The sequence below is a fragment of the Oncorhynchus nerka genome, linkage group LG4 (genome assembly GCF_034236695.1).
Source record: "Oncorhynchus nerka isolate Pitt River linkage group LG4, Oner_Uvic_2.0, whole genome shotgun sequence".
In the NCBI taxonomy this organism is placed as follows: Eukaryota; Metazoa; Chordata; class Actinopteri; order Salmoniformes; family Salmonidae; genus Oncorhynchus; species Oncorhynchus nerka.
The window spans coordinates 10,094,532-10,109,373 of NC_088399.1; the positions used below are offsets into that span (position 1 = coordinate 10,094,532).

General features: G+C 44.2%; 2 protein-coding genes across 2 annotated transcripts in view; one reads left to right on the forward strand and one right to left on the reverse strand.

Annotated features, from left to right (window-relative positions):
- LOC115117757 (ADAM metallopeptidase with thrombospondin type 1 motif, 17) overlaps positions 1–14,842 on the forward strand; it is a 156,704-nt gene that overhangs the window by 89,112 nt on the left and 52,750 nt on the right. The window contains exons 14-16 of the mRNA XM_029646256.2: positions 5,872–5,999; positions 11,548–11,668; positions 13,344–13,424. Of these exons, the coding sequence (XP_029502116.2) occupies positions 5,872–5,999; positions 11,548–11,668; positions 13,344–13,424 (330 nt within the window). The remainder of the gene's footprint in view (positions 1–5,871; positions 6,000–11,547; positions 11,669–13,343; positions 13,425–14,842) is intronic.
- Positions 1–14,842, reverse strand: part of LOC115117785 (uncharacterized) — a 100,044-nt gene that overhangs the window by 21,026 nt on the left and 64,176 nt on the right. Inside the window, exon 7 of the mRNA XM_065017211.1 lies at positions 834–2,069. Coding sequence (XP_064873283.1) covers positions 834–1,526 — 693 coding nt within the window. The 5' untranslated portion in view covers positions 1,527–2,069. The remainder of the gene's footprint in view (positions 1–833; positions 2,070–14,842) is intronic.

Below are 14,842 nucleotides of genomic sequence, written 5' to 3' on the forward strand. Positions count from 1 at the left end.
ACGCCGCAATTAGTTACATCTTGGCCCCCTGCTCAACCGACCTAGACCAAAACGAAGGCGGGTGGCTTTTTAAACATATCGCTGGCTTTTTAAACACATCGCTGGCATAAACATTTTGACAGGTGACGAGATAAGGATGTAAGAGAGTGTGTAGGGTTTATGAGGAAAGCAGCTGGCCCTGCTCCAGCGGTGTTCTGTTTAAAGCATCATTAAGATTCCAGACTCCACGTGAGCTTTTAAAAGAGCAATCTGCAGTTCAAACAACAACAACACATTGGACATCTGAGAATGGTAGGCAGTTTCAGGGCAGGAAGAGGTCAATAATCCAGGGCGGTGTGACAAGGTGCAGAACGGCAGGCAGGCTCGAGGTCAGGGCCGGCAGAATGGTCAAAACCGGGAAACTAGAAAACAGGAACTAAAGAAAAAGAAAGGAGCAAGGGGAAAATTGCTGATAGGCTTGACGGACAAAACGAACTGGTAACAGACAAACAGAGAACACAGGTATAAATACACTGGGGATAATTGTCACGCCCTGGCCATAGAGAGGCTTTTATTCTCTATTTTGGTTAGGCCAGGGTGTGGCTAGGGTGGGCATTCTAGTTTCTTTATTTCTATGTTTTCTATTTCTTTGTTTTTGACCGAGTGTGGTTCCCAATCAGAGGCAGCTGTCTATTGTTGTCTCTGATTGGGAATCATACTTAGGCAGCTTTTTTCCCACCTGTGTTTTGTGGGTAGTTGTTTTCTGTCTAGTTTTTTTGCCTTACAGAACTGTTTGTTTTTCTCTTTGTTATTTTGTTCGAGTGTTTTGATCAATAAAAATCATGAACACTTACCACGCTGCTCTTTGGTCCGATCCTCATTCCGACGAGGGCCCTACGCACTATGCCTCCGGTGCGCCTCCACGGTCCAGTGTGTCCTGCGCTGGCTCTACGCACTATGCCTCCGGTGCGCCTCCACGGTCCAGTGTGTCCTGCGCTGGCTCTACGCACTATGCCTCCGGTGCGCCTCCACGGTCCAGTATGTCCTGCGCTGGCTCTATGCACTATGCCTCCAGTGTGCCTCCACGGTCCAGTATGTCCTGCGCTGGCTCTATGCACTATGCCTCCAGTGTGCCTACACGGTCCAGTGTGTCCTGCGCTGGCTCTATGCACTATGCCTCCAGTGCGCCGCCATGGCCCGAAGCCTCCAGTGATGATCCATGGCACGGAGCCTCCAGTGAGGATCCATGGCACGAAGCCTCCAGCGTAGATCCGCAGTTCGGAGCTTCCAGCGACGGTCCCCAGTCCGGAGCCTGCAGCGACGGTCTTCAGTCCGGAGCCTCCAGCGACGGTCCCCAGTCCGGAGCCTCCAGCGACGGTCCCCAGTTCGGAGCCTGCAGCGACGGTCCCCAGTTCGGAGCCTGCAGCGACGGTCTTCAGTCCGGAGCCTCCAGCAACGGTCCCCAGTCCGGAGCCTGCAGCGACGGTCCCCAGTCCGGAGCCTCCAGCGACGGTCCCCACTCCGGAGCCTCCAGCGACGGTCCCCATTCCGGAGCCTCCGGCGATGATCTGCGGCCCGGTTTCTCCAGTGAAGGGCCATGCACTAGGGCCGCCACCAAAGCGAAGGGAGCTGCGGGCGGAGGGGGGTCTACGTCCCGCACCGGAGCCGCCGCCGTGAAGAGGTGCCCACCCGGACCCTCCCCCAGGGCGTGACAGTACTGTCACACCCTGGCCATAGAGAGGCTTTTATTCTCTATTTTGGTTAGGCCAGGGTGTGACTAGGGTGGGCATTCTAGTTTCTTTATTTCTATGTTTTCTATTTCTTAGTTTTTTGCCGAGTGTGGTTCCCAATCAGAGTCTGTCGTTGTCTCTGATTGGGAATCATACTTAGGCAGCCTTTTTCCCACCTGTGTTTTGTGGGTACTTGTTTTCTGTATAGTTTTTTTGCCTTACAGAACTGTTCGTTTTTCTCTTTGTTATTTTGTTCGAGTGTTTTGATCAATAAAAATCATGAACACTTACCACGCTGCTCTTTGGTCCGATCCTCATTCCGACGAGAGCCGTGACAATAATGGGGAAGATGGTCAACAGCTGGAGAGGGGTGAAGACAAGTACAAACACAGGTGAAACAGATCAGGGTGTGACATGGATACAAGGACTAACAATTGAGGAGATTGCCCTTTTAAACACTGCATATTTATCTTGTTTCAAAAACATATACACGCTTGCTGCATGCAGGCTGCACAGTAGGCCCTCCTAGTCCTATAGATATCTTAGTATGGAGTCAGTCCACCATCTAAAGGTATTGTGTAACCCAAGGCTCTCACACCCTGTTCCCGAAGAGCTACTCTCCTGTAGGTTTTCGCTCCAACCCCAATTGTAACTAACTTGATTCAGCTTATCAACCAGCTAATTATTAGAATCATGTGCACCAGATTGGGGTTGGAGTGAAAACCTACAGGATGGTAGATCTCCGGGACAGCCCTGATGTAACCTATAAATGTCAATACAATGTTTAGTATTTTAGGTTTCTCAGAATAGAAATCAGTCTTTGCACATTGACCAAAGACTGTCTGTGAAAAATCTAATTTGAGTCTTATTTCATGAATTATAATGTGTTATAAATGTGCTTCTAAAACACCATGAAGAAGATATCCATAGAAAACAGAAAGTGTCACCTAATGTTTTTTATAAATGGTGCATCCAATCCAGTTGTATTATTCTCCAACATTTAGTCAGTGTGTTTAAACCTCGGAGATAACCGAGCTGCGTGAGCTCAGACGCCGTGGAGACGAACGGCTGAAAGCTGCAGTTGGCCGTCCTATCGCCTCTTCAATATCAACCGTCAATTTCTGTTCATTTTCCAACGATTCTACATGTGGATACGGTCCAAACAGCCAAACAATGTTTGTCATCACCCAGTAGGTGATAGCTAACACATTGCAGCCACACGCTGCTTTTAACCATTTAACATTTACATAATTTAAGTCATTTAGCAGACGCTCATACAAATTGGTGCATTCATCTTATGACATCCAGTGGAACAGCCACTTTACAATAGTGCATCTAAATCTTTTAAGGGGGGGGGGGTGAGAAGGATTACTTTATCCTATCCTAGGTATTCCTTAAAGAGGTGGGGTTTCAGGTGTCTCCGGAAGGTGGTGATTGACTCCGCTGTCCTGGCGTCGTGAGGGAGTTTGTTCCACCATTGGGGGGCCAGAGCAGCGAACAGTTTTGACTGGGCTGAGCGGGAACTGTACTTCCTCAGTGGTAGGGAGGCGAGCAGGCCAGAGTGGCACCGTTCGATCTCTGGCGTGTCTGACCTGTAAAAGAACTTTCTGACATGTCTGGGTGGATGTCTGGGTTGAACCTATTTTTAGCTGGTTGTCATGAAGGTCACAATGGGGTCGTGTAACGGTCATGAACATAAGGCATGTGATATGATATCACCATGTTCTTAACACAAATATATGTGGTACACTCTTAGGGAAAAAAAAGAGTTCCAATGGGTTCTACATGGAACCAAAAGGGTTCTACATTGAAGCCAAATGGGTTCTACCTGGAACCAAAAAGGGTTATTCAAAGGGGACAGCCGATAGCACATTTCTTTCCTGAGTGTAGTAGTTCAAAGCTAATAGATATGGTATCGGGCATGAACCTCAAGATGAGGTCATGTAGGGGTTGTGCATGGTTAATGATGGGGTTATGTAGGGGTAATGATGGGGTTATGTATGGGGTTGTGTATGGGTAATGATGGGGTTGTGTATGGGTAATGATGGGGTGATGTAGGGGTTGTGTATGGGTAATGATGGGGTGATGTAGGGGTTATGTATGGTTAATGATGGGGTTATGTAGGGGTAATGATGGGGTTATGTAGGGGTTGTGTATGGGTAATGATGGGGTTATGTAGGGGTTGTGTATGGGTAATGATGGGGTTATGTAGGGGTTGTGTATGGGTAATGATGGGGTTATGTAGGGGTTGTGTATGGGTAATGATGGGGTTATGTAGGGGTTGTGTATGGTTAATGATGGGGTTATGTAGGGGTAATGATGGGGTTATGTAGGGGTTGTGTATGGGTAATGACATGGTTATGTAGGGGTTGTGTATGGGTAATGATGGGGTTATGTAGGGGTTGTGTATGGGTAATGATGGGGTTATGTAGGGGTTGTGTATGGGTAATGATGGGGTGATGTAGGGGGGTAATGATGGGGTGATGTAGGGGTTATGTATGGTTAATGATGGGGTTATGTAGGGGTAATGATGGGGTTATGTAGGGGTAATGATGGGGTTATGTAGGGGTTGTGTATGGGTAATGATGGGGTTATGTAGGGGTAATGATGGGGTAATGTAGGGGTTGTGTATGGGTAATGATGAGGTAATGTAGGGGTTGTGTATGGGTAATGATGAGGTAATGTAGGGGTTGTGTATGGGTAATGATGAGGTAATGTAGGGGTTGTGTATGGGTAATGATGGGGCTATGTAGGGGTCGTGTATGGGTAATGATGGGGTTATGTAGGGGTTGTGTATGGGTTATGATGGGATTATGTATGGGTTATGTATGGGTAATGATGAGGTAATGTGGGGGTTGTGTATGGGTAATGATGAGGTAATGTAGGGGTTGTGTATGGGTAATGATGAGGTAATGTAGGGGTTGTGTATGGGTAATGATGGGGCTATGTAGGGGTTGTGTATGGGTAATGATGGGGTTATGTAGGGGTTGTGTATGGGTTATGATGGGGTTATGTAGGGGTTGTGTATGGGTTATGATGAGGTAATGTAGGGGTTGTGTATGGGTAATGATGGGGCTATGTAGGGGTCGTGTATGGGTAATGATGGGGTTATGTAGGGTTTGTGTATGGGTTATGTAGGGTTTGTGTATGGGTAATGATGGGGTTATGTAGGGGTAATGATGGGGTTATGTAGGGTTTGTGTATGGGTAATGATGGGGTTATGTAGGGGTAATGATGGGGTTATGTAGGGGTTGTGTATGGGTAATGATGGGGTTATGTAGGGGTAATGATGGGGTTATGTAGGGGTCAAAATGATAGAGCATGGTAATATGATATGAAAGGATTGGATCTGATAGGTTCGGAAATTATAGGATAGGATATTCTCTATATGGTGACCTACTTTACACTAAATGGCACCCTATTCTCTATATGGTAATTTACTTTACATTAAATGGCACCCTATTCTCTATATGGTGACCTACTTTACATTAAATGAAACCCTATTCTCTATATGGTGCACTACTTTACATTAAATGGCACCCTATTCTCTATATGGTGCACTACTTTACATTAAATGGCACCCTATTCCCTATATGGTGCACTACTTTACATTAAATGGCACCCTATTCTCTATATGGTGCACTACTTTACATTAAATGAAACCCTATTCCCTATATGGTGCACTACTTTACATTAAATGGCACCCTATTCTCTATATGAGGACCTACTTTACATTAAATGAAACCCTATTCTCTATATGGTAATCTACTTTACATTAAATGGCACCCTATTCTCTATATGGTGATATACTTTACATTAAATGGCACCCTATTCTCTATATGAGGACCTACTTTACATTAAATGAAACCCTATTCCCTATATGGTGCACTACTTTACATTAAATTTACATTTACATTTAAGTCATTTAGCAGACGCTCTTATCCATAAATGGCACCCTATTCTCTATATGGTAATCTACTTTACATTAAATGGCACCCTCTCTTCTCTACTCTCCCCAACCCCCACCTCCTATCCCCTCTTACTTGTCTACTCTTCTCCTCCCCATATCCTCTCTCTTCCTCCCCTCCCTCCCTCCCTCCTCTTCCTCGCTCTCCTCGCTTCCTCCTCCTCTCTCTCCTCCCCTCCCCTCTCTCTCTTCCAGAGAGGCCCTGTACACTGTTCTGTTCCTCCACAGAGAAAGAACAACCCCGCCTCCTGGCTGAGAAGGTGCTGGATGGAACCTCCTGCGGCTCTCAGGAGTCTGGCCTCTGTGCCAACGGGACATGTCAGGTACACCAGTCATGTGACAGGGGACTTTTCAGGTACACCAGTCATGTGACAGGGGACTTTTCAGGTACACCAGTCATGTGACAGGGGACTTTTCAGGTACACCAGTCATGTGGAGTTGCCCCTAGACGCTGATCTTGGGTCAGTGCATATCCCCACTAATGGTTAAGGTTAGGATTGGGGCAGGGGAAGCTGATCCTAGATCTGTACCTAGGGGAAACTACATATCATGTGGCATGGGACTTGTCAGGTACACCAGTCATGTGACAGGGGACTAGTTAGGTTCCAGTGTGTTCTACATTTTCAGTCATTCAATGGTAGATTTACACAATATAGTTCTAAATAAAGCTGGAAGTTTTGCATCTCTTAATGGCACACAAAACCCAAAGTCCTGGAGATTTTTGTAAGTGTTATTCGCAGCCATCTCACGCAACATTTTTCTGATGTCTCTGATGATGCAGGTTAGTCTGATCTGATGTCACAGTTCTCGGACAGCAAAATTGTGAAAAATGTTCCATATTGCAGAAAGAGAAAGTCATTTTCCAAGCTGTTTCCCCAACACATTCCATGTCTCCTTCCAAACAAAGTCTTCAATGTCAAGTCCAGCAAGAAAATAAATGGTGCTTAAATCACTGACCCAAAATGGTACTTAAATCACTGACCCAAAATGGTGCCCTATTCTCTATTTAGTGCACAATTGTTTTTACCAGGGCCCATAGGACTTTGGTCAAAAGTAGTGCACTGTGTAGGGAATAGTGTGCAATTTGGGTCACAGACTCATTGTTATCGGCGGAGCCCCACAGCCACCCTCCATTATGTTGACTGCACTCCCAGGAGCAGGAGAACGTGCCTGCAGTAGACAGACGATCGACCCATGACCAGAACCTCTTTCTCTGGTAGAAAAATAGACAACTGGGGAATATTTCAGAAAACACAGGGATGATTTGCGGGGATTATTTCCTGCTATCTGGGCTGGAGAGAGATGAAAAAGAGAGAGAGAGAGAGAGAAAGAGAGAGAGAGGGGAAGAGAGAGAGAGAGAGAGAGAGGGGACGAGAGAGAGAGAGAGAGAGAGCAAATGAGAGACAGGCAGACAGACATGATAGAGAGAAAGCACGCAAGAGACAGGGAGAGAGAGGCAGACAGACATGATAGAGAGAGAGCACGCAAGAGACAGAGAGAGAGAGGCAGACAGAGAGAAAGGCAGACAGACAGGCAGACAGAGAGCGAGAGAGAAAGGCAGAGAGAGAGAAAGACAGACAGGCAGACACAGAGCGAGAGAGAAAGGCAGAGAGAGAGAAAGACAGACAGGCAGACAGAGAGCGAGAGAAACAAAGTAATATGTTGCTCTGGCGTTGTAAGGATGTTTCCACGCTCCCAGAGTAGGTCGTGGCCCAAGCCCCAGCACACACCCATCATCCTCTCTGACACACGGATGGCCCATCTGTGAACTGCTGGCTCTTGGTCAAAAGAATCTGCTCTCCAGCTACATATTTTTTTATACATTTATTTATTTATTTTTAACCTTTATTAAACTAGGCAAGTTAGTTATGAACAAATTCTTATTTACAATGACGGTCTACCGGGGAGCATTGGGTTAACTGCCTTGTTCAGGGGTAGAATGACAGATTTGTACCTTATCTGCTCGGGGATTCAATCCAGCAACCCTTCCCTATTGCATAGTACTGTCTACTCACCATAGTACTGTCTGATCACCATAGTACTGTCTGATCACCATAGTACTGTCTGATCACCATAGTACTGTCTGCTCACCATAGTACTGTCTGATCACCATAGTACTGTCTACTCACCATAGTACTGTCTGATCACATTTACATTTGACATTTAAGTCATTTAGCAGACGCTCTTATCCAGAGCGACTTACAAATTACCATAGTACTGTCTACTCACCATAGTACTGTCTGATCACCATAGTACTGTCTGATCACCATAGTACTGTCTGATCACCATAGTACTGTCTGATCACCATAGTACTGTCTCCTCACCATAGTACTGTAGTATGTAGACAGTAGTGTGTAGACAGTAGTGTGTAGACAGTAGTGTGTAGACAGTAGTATGTAGACAGTAGTATGTAGACAGTAGTATGTAGACAGTAGTGTGTAGACAGTAGTATGTAGACAGTAGACAGTAGTATGTAGACAGTAGTATGTAGACAGTAGTGTGTAGACAGTAGACAGTAGTGTGTAGACAGTAGTGTGTAGACAGTAGTGTGTAGACAGTAGTATGTAGACAGTAGTATGTAGACAGTAGTATGTAGACAGTAGACAGTAGTATGTAGACAGTAGTATGTAGACAGTAGTGTGTAGACAGTAGACAGTAGTATGTAGTCAGTAGTGTGTAGACAGTAGTGTGTAGACAGTAGTAGGTAGACAGTAGTGTGTAGACAGTAGTATGTAGACAGTAGTATGTAGACAGTAGACAGTAGTATGTAGACAGTAGTGTGTAGACAGTAGTATGTAGTCAGTAGTGTGTAGACAGTAGTATGTAGACAGTAGTATGTAGACAGTAGTGTGTAGTGTGTAGACAGTAGTGTGTAGACAGTAGTGTGTAGACAGTAGTATGTAGACAGTAGTGTGTAGACAGTAGTGTGTAGACAGTAGTAGGTAGACAGTAGTGTGTAGACAGTAGTGTGTAGACAGTAGTATGTAGACAGTAGTATGTAGACAGTAGACAGTAGTATGTAGACAGTAGTGTGTAGACAGTAGACAGTAGTATGTAGTCAGTAGTGTATAGACAGTAGTATGTAGACAGTAGTATGTAGACAGTAGTGTGTAGTATGTAGACAGTAGTATGTAGACAGTAGTGTGTAGACAGTAGTATGTAGACAGTAGTGTGTAGACAGTAGTAGGTAGACAGTAGTGTGTAGACAGAAGTATGTAGACAGTAGTATGTAGACAGTAGTGTGTAGACAGTAGTGTGTAGACAGTAGTATGTAGACAGTAGTATGTAGACAGTAGTGTGTAGACAGTAGACAGTAGTATGTAGTCAGTAGTGTGTAGACAGTAGTGTGTAGACAGTAGTAGGTAGACAGTAGTGTGTAGACAGTAGTATGTAGACAGTAGTATGTAGACAGTAGTATGTAGACAGTAGTGTGTAGACAGTAGTGTGTAGACAGAAGTATGTAGACATAATGAATTACTGAATGTTTCTGCATATTGTCCAAGTTCTCCAAAGCACCCGAACTAGACTGTCAGTCAACAGTCGATCAAACCTAGTATGTAGACAGTAGTATGTAGACAGTAGTATGTAGACAGTAGTGTGTAATATGTAAACAGTAGTATGTAGACAGTAGTGTGTAGTATGTAGACAGTAGTGTGTAGACAGTAGTGTGTAGACAGTAGTATGTAGACAGTAGTATGTAGACAGTAGTGTGTAGACAGTAGTGTGTAGACAGTAGTGTGTAGACAGTAGTGTGTAGACAGTAGTAGGTAGACAGTAGTGTGTAGACAGAAGTATGTAGACAGTAGTATGTAGACAGTAGTGTGTAGACAGTAGTGTGTAGACAGTAGTGTGTAGACAGTAGTATGTAGACAGTAGTATGTAGACAGTAGTGTGTAGACAGTAGACAGTAGTATGTAGTCAGTAGTGTGTAGACAGTAGTGTGTAGACAGTAGTAGGTAGACAGTAGTGTGTAGACAGTAGTATGTAGACAGTAGTATGTAGACAGTAGTATGTAGACAGTAGTGTGTAGACAGTAGTGTGTAGACAGTAGTATGTAGACAGTAGTATGTAGACAGTAGACAGTAGTATGTAGACAGTAGTATGTAGACAGTAGTGTGTAGACAGTAGACAGTAGTATGTAGTCAGTAGTGTGTAGACAGTAGTGTGTAGTAGGTAGACAGTAGTGTGTAGACAGAAGTATGTAGACAGTAGTGTGTAGACAGTAGTGTGTAGACAGTAGTGTGTAGACAGTAGTATGTAGACAGTAGTATGTAGACAGTAGTGTGTAGACAGTAGACAGTAGTATGTAGTCAGTAGTGTGTAGACAGTAGTGTGTAGACAGTAGTAGGTAGACAGTAGTGTGTAGACAGTAGTATGTAGACAGTAGTATGTAGACAGTAGTATGTAGACAGTAGTGTGTAGACAGTAGTGTGTAGACAGAAGTATGTAGACATAATGAATTACTGAATGTTTCTGCATATTGTCCAAGTTCTCCAAAGCACCCGAACTAGACTGTCAGTCAACAGTCGATCAAACCTAGTATGTAGACAGTAGTATGTAGACAGTAGTATGTAGACAGTAGTGTGTAGTATGTAGACAGTAGTATGTAGACAGTAGTATGTAGACAGTAGTGTGTAGACAGTAGTGTGTAGACAGTAGTAGGTAGACAGTAGTATGTAGACAGTAGTATGTAGACAGTAGTGTGTAGACAGTAGTGTGTAGACAGTAGTATGTAGACAGTAGTATGTAGACAGTAGTGTGTAGACAGTAGTGTGTAGACAGTAGTAGGTAGACAGTAGTATGTAGACAGTAGTATGTAGACAGTAGTATGTAGACAGTAGTGTGTAGACAGTAGTGTGTAGACAGAAGTATATAGACAGTAGTATGTAGACAGTAGTATGTAGACAGTAGTAGGTAGACAGTAGTGTGTAGACAGTAGTATGTAGACAGTAGTAGGTAGACAGTAGTAGGTAGACAGTAGTATGTAGACAGTAGTATGTAGACAGTAGTGTGTAGACAGTAGTGTGTAGACAGTAGTATGTAGACAGTAGTATGTAGACAGTAGTGTGTAGACAGTAGTGTGTAGACAGTAGTATGTAGACAGTAGTATGTAGACAGTAGTGTGTAGACAGTAGTGTGTAGACAGTAGTATGTAGACAGTAGTGTGTAGACAGTAGTGTGTAGACAGTAGTGTGTAGACAGTAGTGTGTAGACAGTAGTATGTAGACAGTAGTGTGTAGACAGTAGTAGGTAGACAGTAGTGTGTAGACAGTAGTGTGTAGACAGTAGTATGTAGACAGTAGTGTGTAGACAGTAGTGTGTAGACAGTAGTGTGTAGACAGTAGTGTGTAGACAGTAGTATGTAGACAGTAGTATGTAGACAGTAGTATGTAGACAGTAGTGTGTAGACAGTAGTATGTAGACAGTAGTATGTAGACAGTAGTATGTAGACAGTAGTGTGTAGACAGTAGTATGTAGACAGTAGTGTGTAGACAGAAGTATGTAGACATAATGAATTACTGAATGTTTCTGCATATTGTCCAAGTTCTCCAAAGCACCCGAACTAGACTGTCAGTCAACAGTCGATCAAACCTAGTATGTAGACAGTAGTATGTAGACAGTAGTATGTAGACAGTAGTATGTAGACATAATGAATTACTGAATGTTTCTGCATATTGTCCAAGTTCTCCAAAGCACCCGAACTAGACTGTCAGTCAACAGTCGATCAAACCTTTTTTTAAACCACCACTGCCCCCCTCCCTCCCCCTCGTCATCAGAGGACAACATTATTTTAAGCTTTATTTCTGTTTTAACTGTATTATCTACAATGTGAGAATGTCGTTAACCCGAGGTTTCTGTGTCGTTGTCTAGAAAGTGGGCTGTGACAGGATCCTGAGTTCGATGGCAAGAGAGGACCACTGTGGGGTGTGTAATGGCAACGGCAAGTCTTGTAAGGTCATCAAGGGGGACTTCAACCACACCAAAGGAGCAGGTACCGTACCCCCTCAGTAGGTTTAGGGCGACCTTGCCCCTAGACGCTGATCTTGGGTCAGTTTAGCATTTTCCCCACGAATGGTTAAGGTTAGGATTCGGGGAAGAGGAAGCTGATCAGAGATCTGTACCTAGGGGGAATCTTCAAAGTGCTGCGTGTACTGTAACGTTACCTCTGGCTGCCAATCTCCCTCGGTTTGTCTTAGAGAGTCTCACAGATCTGGACTTTATCTCCTAACAAGCAGTAGCACTATTACAGGGAATGTTCTTAATATTTGAATGAAGTGTATGGATTAAAAACCGTGTTGAATTACTGTTGATTATCTCCCTAAATGATTTATATCCAAGTTGGATTGAATTTGGATTAAATTTTTACGGATCATTCATCACTTTCTATTGTAGCTTGTTAGTTATTAAAAAATATATTGGTTGTATGTTTAAGCAATAAGGCCCGAGGGGGTGTGGTATATGGCCAATATACCAAGGCTAAGGGCTGTTCTTAAGCACGACGCAACGTGGAGTGCCTGGACACAGCCCTTAGCCGTGGTATATTGGCCATTTATCACAAACTCCCGAGGTGCCTTATTGCTGTTATAAACTGGTTACCGACGTAATTAGAGCAGTAAAAATAAACGTTTTGTCATACCCGTGGTATACAGTCTGATATACCACAGCTGTCAGCCAATCAGCATTCAGGGCTTGAACCACCCAGTTTATAATGCTCTATAATAACTTTTACATTTAAGTCATTTAGCAGATGCTCTTATCCAGAGTGAGAAAGCATTTTTTTGTATTTTTTCCCCCATACTGGTCCCCCCGTGGGAATTGAACCCACAACCCTGGCATTGCAAGTGTCCTGCTCTACCAACTGAGCCACATGGTACCAGTATGGTGAAGTAATGACATCATTATTAACTACCAATAAAAGTTTACCACAGCTCTCAAGGAGAGAGAGAGAGAAAACAGGAAGGAATTTACAGCTCTTCTTTTTGTTGTTGTTCACACACGGGGTCCGATTATTAAAACTCATCATTATTCACAAGAGACACAGTTAAGTATTTATATCAAACTGGATGTCACAAACGGACAGTTTTTTAGTTAGGTCATTCATTACTTGCAGAGTTATTTTCTGCTCCGAAAAAAGGACCTAGCCTCTCCTCCGTGGACCCCAAATCAGCACTAAGCTGTATCTTAAAGACTGGACAAAGTTTTTTTTTAAATCACCCTTTTGAATACTACTTCAAAGCAAGTTCAGATTACACAGCGAACAATGTCAACATCCTGTGCGATGAATGGCTATGGCTCGGCAACGGTGAGGAACACCTTTCTCGACCTTGAATGGATCTCATTCATACGTACTCAAGCTCCCCGGACCGCGCTAGGCTAACTGTGACCATCAGTTAGGTAGCAGGGGGACCCCACACATAGATCTATTCACGGCCTGTGATCCCGAGCACAGGGGGTAGAGACACACAGTACAGTACTGTAGCTCTTCCAGTCGACCCGCCTGGCTCTCTTAGAAGTGAAGTGACTGAACTGTACGTTACATGTACACATGGTACTAGTGAGCTAGATAGTTCTAGTGCAGGCATGGACCCAACAACCGTACAGTTACACCCCCCCCCCCCCCCCCCCTCTCTCTCTCTACCTCTCTCTCTCCACCTCTTTCCCCTCAGGCTATGTGGAAGCTGTGATCATCCCCAAAGGGGCCAGGAGAATCAGAGTGATGGAAGAAAAGCCTGCACAGAGTTATTTGGGTAAGATACGGACCGCTGTTGCTTTGAACAGGGTGATACAGTAGCAAACAACTCTCTTGAATCTAGCAGTAGTCCTTTTGTATGTCTCTAATATAGTGCCCATATGACTTTAAATAGAACACATTCTATAGCAGGTGTCTCAAACTCATTTTTGCCTGGGAAGCACATTTTCTCTTCACCAAAGTCCAGAGGGCTATATATCCCTATGGCAACCTCATCGTCCACCTCATCGGCAACCTCATCGGCCACCTCGTCGGCCACCTCGTCGGCCACCTCATCGTCCACCTCATCGTCCACCTCATCGGCCACCTCATCCGGCTTTACAGAGAGAGCATCAACTCCCACAGCTCTAGCATTCACATCCACACACACTCTCCTCTCATCACTCCTCTCAATCCACTTGGCCCGTTCGAGTCGCTGCTCTTGGATCAGTCCTCCCCCATCTTAAGAGAGAGAACACTTAAGGCGGGCGTACACTCCACGATTTAGCTGTCCCAGACAAGTTTTTGTCGTTGCCTACTTGGGGGTTTGGTCGTCACCAACGCTTGTTTCAATGTGAGCGGGTCATCGACCCAATCTGACGGTCCCGTCTTTGAGTCGTCACCAGAGGTCCTGTTATTTTCAAACATGTTTGATTTTATCGGTACAAATACTGCAATACTCTTGTAGTGTGAGGTGTGCAACGACAGGTTTTCAGAAAGGTCATCAGCAATAGCCAATGAGAGAAGAAGCCAGTAAGATGATGACATTGTATCGTATCACCCAGAATGTGTAGACTCCAATGATGTATATAAACCATGGATTGCTGATGCTATGCATTAGCCAATGATAGGCTTTGAAGCCACCGAGGAACAGTGACATCAGTGCTTAAAAAGAAAGTGATGCTTGAAGGAAAATGTTTTTGTATATATTTGATTTTTCTATGTTTAGCTCACAAAATATAATTTTAAAGTATGCATTAAGGTGTCTGTAATAGAATACATATGGTAAAAACCAATGTAGACATTAATAAATGCATTTCTCTAGCTGGCAAAAACATTTTTTTACAACGTTGAGGGAGTGCCAAGATGGAGGTGCATTGGCTTCAAAACAGCGCCCCCTGTTAGGTATCTAGTGTATACATAAATCGTTGGTAGATTCTCGAGCAGGAGTGATCACTACTACTAGCCCACTAGTATGCTTACTCTGAAGTTCACAAGCAATGTTATTAAATTCAAAATGTATTGAAGCTGCTACACAATCTATTCACATCATTGTTTTCAGAATCCTCACGACCAACGGAATAACCTGTAGTGTGTGACCCCCGTCTGCCAGAATGTTTAGTGTGTGACCCCCGTCTGCCAGAATGTTTAGTGTGTGACCCCCGTCTGCCAGAATGTGTAGTGTGTGACCCCTGTCTGCCAGAATGTTTAGTGTGT